The sequence below is a fragment of the Cryptomeria japonica genome, chromosome 8 (assembly GCF_030272615.1).
Source record: "Cryptomeria japonica chromosome 8, Sugi_1.0, whole genome shotgun sequence".
Lineage (NCBI taxonomy): Eukaryota > Viridiplantae > Streptophyta > Pinopsida > Cupressales > Cupressaceae > Cryptomeria > Cryptomeria japonica.
In genome coordinates this window covers 239,959,449-239,965,766 of record NC_081412.1, presented here as the reverse complement: position 1 = coordinate 239,965,766, position 6,318 = coordinate 239,959,449, and the positions used below count along the sequence as shown (strand labels likewise).

Sequence of the window (6,318 nt, the reverse complement as noted above, 5' to 3'; positions counted from 1 at the left end):
AAGCAATCATTGAAAATGACTTCTACCTGTACGCTAGGATCAAGATAGTAGCGGTCAAAAAAGTTCCTTCCATCATATACCTCAAGGATGGTGAGAGACGCTAGAAGCAATAGTTAGAAGTGGAACATCCCTCTCCATGTCACGAGCGAAGTGGATTAAAGGATCAAGTTGCAGAAGATTGCTCTATTTTTTGTTAAACCGGCCAAAAAGTGGATTCAGAAAGAGGGAGATCATAAATCGGTTACAAAAACTGTTTCTCCAGAGCAGGAGATCCAATAGAAGCCTACATCGCCAAGGATGTCTGTGTTGGGACTTCAAGAGAATTCTCTAGAGCAGACAGAAGTGTGGAAAAGGGTATCAAAAATAATCCACAGTTGAGGGAGTCCCTTTCACAAAAAAAGGATGTTCAGACACAAAAATTGAATACGATAGGGATTCTGATGAATATTTTATGCAGGCTGATGTGTTGGACAACCTTGATCATAGATGTATTGGCCAATCTACTAATATACTGCTAGGTAAGGCCAAGGGGAATCAGGGGAGAAGATCAAATAAGCAGACAAGAGAAGCTAGAGCCAACGAGAAAGGCATCATCAATGTTATCAAGTTCATGAAAAAAGCCAAGGGAGTCAGGGTCTCCCTTGGTGAGAGATGAAGATTATCACTTGGAATATCAGGGTCCTTTCGGCCCCTGACAAGAAACGCTTGGTAAAAAGAGCGTTATGTAGAGTAGATAGTGATATTGTATTATTTCAAGAAACTAAATTATATATGGACAAAGCTCTCAGTTTTCTTCATTCTTGCAATAAATGGGAATGTTTTTTTCAAGAAGCCAGAGGCTCTGCCGGGGGTTTGGGAGTTCTGTGGAACCCGCATAACATAAAGGTGATGGAGTTGGAAAGAACAAAAAATTGGTTGTTTGGAGTGGTTCATAGCTTGAAGGAAAATGTTTTTTTTCCATTGGTCAATGTATATGGCCCAATAAAGACAGAAGAGAAAGCGAAGGTTTGGAAGGATATTTCCGATAAGATTGGCTCCCTCAACAATGATAGAGTCATTGTAGAAGGGGATTTTAATGCTTTGCTTGATCTGGAGGAAAAGAGAGGTGGTTTGAAAATGAACAACAAAGTCATGGAGTATTTCAGGGATTTTGTGACGTTGAATCATTTGTTTGATGTCATACCAAAGAATGGAAGATATACTTTGACCAATAGGAGAGAGAACTTTGCAAAAATATTAGAGAGGCTGGATAGATTTTTGGTAGGGCCTTTTGGTTGGATTCTGCTATCAACCTAGACTCTTGTATTCTTCCATTATTTTTATCAAATCATTTCCCGGTTCAATTAAGCTTTCAGGAAGCCAATAAGATTTTTCAGAGGGAGTTTTAGGTTTCAGAGGATGTGGTGGAGAGATAAGGATTTTTTTCCAAATGTGGAATCTTGGTGGAAGGATAGCAATATTTTCTCAGGCATTCCAAGTTTTTGCTTTGTAAAAATACTGAAGATGGTTAAGAAGAAAATTAAAGAATTGAACAAGGTCTCGTTCAAGAATATTTTTGTAGAAAAGATAAGAGTGGAAGTAGAGCTGGATAAACTGAATAATAATGTTATCTCAGTAGGAATGTCCAACGATGAATTTGCTAGAGATAAGCAACTAAAAAGAGAATTGTCGGAACTCTTGCTCAGAGAGGAAGTCTTTTGGTGGGACAAGTCAAGAGAGTGTTGGATCAAAGAAGGGGATTTGAACACAAAAATTTTCCATTCTTCTGTCAAGGTCAAAAGAGCTAATAGTCGAATTAGTCGTATTTAGGATGGCTTTAGGGTGTGGCAAGACGAGGTAGAGGTTATTGAAGACATAGCAGCGAATCATTTCAAAGCTATGCTGGGGGATTGCCTAAACAACTCCTCCTAGCTTTCTTCCTCCATGATGGATGTCATCAACATAATGGTAACAGTGGAAGACAATGATCAGTTGATGCGGCCCTTCTCAATCCAGGAGATTAAAAAGGCCACATTCGATAACCCTCCTTTCAAAGCACCTAGGGCCGATGGGATCACTACGGAGTTTTTCCAAAAATGTTGGGGATTCATGGGTGATGATATCTTCAAGGTGGTAGAAGAATTCAGAAGGAAAGGGAAGTTTGTCAGAGAAATGAACAACACGGTTATTGTCTTGATTCCCAAAAAGCAAGAATGTTTGTCCATGATGGACTATCGACCGATCTCTTTGTGCAACACCTTGTACAAAATTGTGTCTAAGGCGATGGTAAACAGATTAAAGCCTCTACTTAATAAAATTATCTCAGCTGAACAACATGGTTTTTTTCCCAGGAGAAAAATTGTGGACAACATCATCATGGTGGGGGAGACCATCCACTCTATGCATTCAGATAAAAAACAAGGTATGATTGTTAAACTAGATGTCAGCAAGGTGTATGACAGAGTTCAGTGGTCGTTTTTGCTTGATGTTCTCCTTTATTTTGGATTTGATAGAGGCTAGGTGAAATGTATTGAGCATTGTGTGTCTTTAGTTAATTTCTCTATTCTTGTAAATGGTTCGGTCCGTGGTTTCTTCCAGGCTACTAATGGGTTATGACAAGGTGATCCCCTGTCTCCCTTTTTATTTGTTTTAATGGCAGAAGTATTGGGGAGAAACATCAAAAAGCATGTTAGTCTGGGCCTCTGGAGAGGGATCTCCATCCATGAAAATATGGAGCCTATCTCGCACTCACAATTTGCAAACGACACCATTCTCTTCGGGGAGGCTACGGTAAGGGAGGCAATAACTATCTGGAAGGTGCTTGATTGCTTTGAGTCAGATTCCAGCCAAAGTATGAACAAGAATAAGTCAATGGTGTTCTTTTTAAACACCAGCAAAAGGCTCCGTTCAAGAATCTCAAAAATTTTGGAGTTTGAGCCAGGTGAGTTCCCCATTACTTACCTTGGTGTCCCACTCTTTGTTGGAAGAGTCAACAACAAGCTGTGGGAAGCAGTTATTAATAGATGTCACCTCAAAGGGGCTTCCTAGAAAAATAGATGGCTTTCTCAGGCCGGGAGAATTCAAATGATTAAGGCAGTATTATCAGCGGTACCCACTTACTACATGTCCTGCTACATGTTATCAGGTAGAGCTTCCTCGTCACTTGATGGATTCCTTAAGAAATTCTTGTGGGAAGGTTCAAAGGAAGACATGAGGATTCCTTTGATAAATTGGGACACTGCATGTATGATCAAGGAAGAAGGAGGGGCAGGTTTAAGAAAGATGAATTTGCAAAACTTGGCTTTAGGTGCTAAGTTAGCGTGGAAAAAGTATAAATTCCCCAAGAAACTTTGGTGTAGAATATTGGTTGCTAAATATTTAGATTCAAATTCCCGTGACATAATCTTAACGGTGGCCAATTCAGTTCGAGGTTCACTGATTTGGAGGTTCATTTGGGAAAGTTGCAAGCTCCTCACATATCACCTAACCTGGAAGATTGACAATGGAAAAAGAGCAAGCTTTTGGCATGATTCATGGAATGGGGACGAGCCACTAGAAAATTTGTTCAAAGACAAAGACTGGGTCAACCAGATAGAAGCATATGTAGGCTCGTGGGTGGCAGATTACTTTGAAATACTACCCAACTCTTCCTCTTCTTTGTCGTGGAAGAGTGTGGGGGATTGGCACCAAATTAATCATAGATAGTTCTAAGATGTCCTATAGAGAAAAAGGTGTTTCCCATAGACGAGGAAGACAACCTGCTTTGGAGTACATAAAAATCGGGCAATTATAGAGTCAATCTTGGCTACGAGCTTCAGAGGAAGAGAGAGGAATAGTAATTGGCCCTCGATCTTGTGTTGGGGTAAGTGGACTTTACCAAAAGAAGGGGCTTTCCTATGGATTTCTATTCATGACAGGATCCTCACTGGTAGCAGATTGAAATCAATCAGGATTTCGGGGCCAAATTGGTGTGTCATGTGCAAGCAAGAGGATGAATCGGCTGATCATCTTCTCTATTGGTGCCTATACGCTAGTGAATGTTGGGATTGGCTCCTAGTTATGTTGCAATGCTTCATTGCCAAAAATCAAACTCTAAAGGATTTTCTCATATCCAGGCCGATTAAAGGGAGACACTCTTAATGGGGGATACTCTGGATGGTTTGTCCCTCTTTGTTAGTCTGGCATGTTTGGAAGGAACGCAACAGAAGGATTTTCAAGGAAGAAGCATTGGAAGTTTAGTTCCTTAAGGCAAAAATTAAAGGTGCGATAGAGGAATTTGTCAACGGAAGAATTCAAGGGATGAATTATAAATTTCTATCAAAGTGGCACTTCAAAATGGATAAATTTTGGGCCTTAAAGTAGAGTGGCGATCATAGATTAAATGATAGAGAAACAAAAAGCAAAAATGCTAAGTAGCAGGCCCCGCCGTCAGGGTGGATGAAATTAAATTTTGATGGTGCAAGTAGAGGTAATCCGGGTCGGAGTGGTCTGGGAGCTATCATCAGAAATGATGTTGGTGAGGTGGTGCATGCCATATCAGGTCTGGTTGGAGTAGCTACTAACAATGTGGTAGAGATTTCCATGCTGGAGGTAGGGCTTCGGTGGTGTGCTAGTAATGGGGTTGTCAAACTCATAATTGAAGGAGACTCTCAGGTCATCCTTAATGGAGTTATCAAATTCATATTCCAAAACTGGCAGTTGCAGAGCTGGATCCCGAGGATTAATTTGCTTTTGAATTCTCTAGGTGATTACCATATTCAACACATGTTTCGGGAAGGCAACAAAGCAGCAGACTATTTGGAGAACATGGGGATTGAGGATGATTTTGCCAGAGAATTTGGAAGGGATGATATGATGCCGATTGGACTTAAGGAGATCATATCCCTTGACTTGTTTTCAATCCCAAAGTCTGGAATTGGATAAGTTTAGCAACTTTTGACCGCAATAGGCAGAGGGTGATGGGATCCTAGATTAGAGACCACTCGTGTGTGAGGAGGCCATGTGACCAATTTCGTATGCTTTTTAAACAAGGAAGTACACTTGGGAACAAGTCGACTGATAGTCACATTGTCCCAAGCTTTCTAGTTTTGGGTGTCGTTGACAGTCGAGAAGAGGGGAGTTCTATTTATGGACACAAATCCGGCCTTTGTTTTAGCATAAGGGATGATGGCAAAGCATTTAGGCATCGTCTGTAAGTGCAGTAAGGTGGTTGGTTTGGAGGAAACGCCAGAGGAGCAGGTTGAGCGCCTCTTCAAAAAAGCTAATGAATAAGAGAAAGAGACCATGAATGATATTCTTGGACCCGACTATTGGTCTGGGGGACATATGTACGATGGAAGGCTAATGGAAGATTTGTTCTAGCCTATCATTCAGGTGTTGGGCCATTCTCTGTCAGCGAATGGCATACTGCGTAGGATGGTGGAGGAGGGGATTTATTTGGAGGTGATGAGAGCTATGGATGGAATTGTCTCCATTCTCGCACATGGGTGTATGTTGGGTTACTTCAATCTGCATGCAATAGGGAAAAAGAAGAAGATGCAGAAGGCTTGGCCCATCTTCAAGGCTGGCATAGTGAAGGAAAATAGTATGGATAGGTTTGTAGCCTTCCTTCAGGAAAATGTTGATCTCTTTCCAGAAGGAGTAGGAGATAGGCTGGTGGTCATAGGTAATGGGATCAAGTATCTGTATAACTGATCCCCTTTGGATGTTAGTATAAGGAGTGGCACCTCCTTCACCCTTTGTAAAGTTTTCTCTTGGAAATATAATGGGTACCTGCCCCCTAGGCAGAACTTGCTTAAAAAAAAACAAAAAAAATAAATCATCAATCAAAATAATTGAAATAAAAAATAAATAAAAAATATTTTGAAAGAGTCATCATACAACCATTTTCCATAAGAAGAAAACAATAGATTTGTGCCTAGAATAATATGTGAAGAAACATAAAAATTATATTTGTTAAATGTGATTTATAAACTATTTTATGCCCATCAATACAATATTTTTATCAATTTTATTTTTATATAAATCTTTCGCTTCAATAAAGATTTATTAGGGTTCAAATTTGTGATTAAAAGTTCACTAAATCAAATTGAATACTAACTTTGAACCTAATTGAAGAATAAAAAAAAATTAAACCCTAATTTTTGAACCTAATTGAACACTGTACTTAATTGGGCCCTAACCCTATACCCAATCTAAACAAAAGACAAAACCAAATTAAATCCTAACTTGAAACTTAATTGAACAATAAACCAAACTGAACCCTAACCTAACACTATACCAAATTGAACCCTAACCCTACAGCTAATTGAATATTAAAATAAATTGAACCCTAACACT

The 6,318-nt window shown here is 39.6% G+C and overlaps 3 protein-coding genes across 3 annotated transcripts; all 3 read left to right on the top strand.

Moving 5' to 3' along the window:
• Window positions 1-297: 297 nt before the first annotated feature.
• Window positions 298-1,809, top strand: LOC131857617 (uncharacterized). Its single transcript, XM_059210303.1, has 4 exons — window positions 298-354; window positions 458-644; window positions 830-1,260; window positions 1,504-1,809. Exons 1-4 carry the CDS (start codon window positions 298-300, stop codon window positions 1,807-1,809), a joined length of 981 nt encoding a protein of 326 aa, XP_059066286.1.
• An 822-nt stretch (window positions 1,810-2,631) lies between these two features.
• On the top strand, window positions 2,632-3,684 carry LOC131857616 (uncharacterized). Its single transcript, XM_059210302.1, has 2 exons — window positions 2,632-2,920; window positions 3,125-3,684. Exons 1-2 carry the CDS (start codon window positions 2,632-2,634, stop codon window positions 3,682-3,684), a joined length of 849 nt encoding a protein of 282 aa, XP_059066285.1.
• A 732-nt stretch (window positions 3,685-4,416) lies between these two features.
• On the top strand, window positions 4,417-4,902 carry LOC131857615 (uncharacterized). Its single transcript, XM_059210301.1, has one exon. It carries the CDS (start codon window positions 4,417-4,419, stop codon window positions 4,900-4,902), a length of 486 nt encoding a protein of 161 aa, XP_059066284.1.
• The last annotated feature ends 1,416 nt before the right edge of the window (window positions 4,903-6,318 follow it).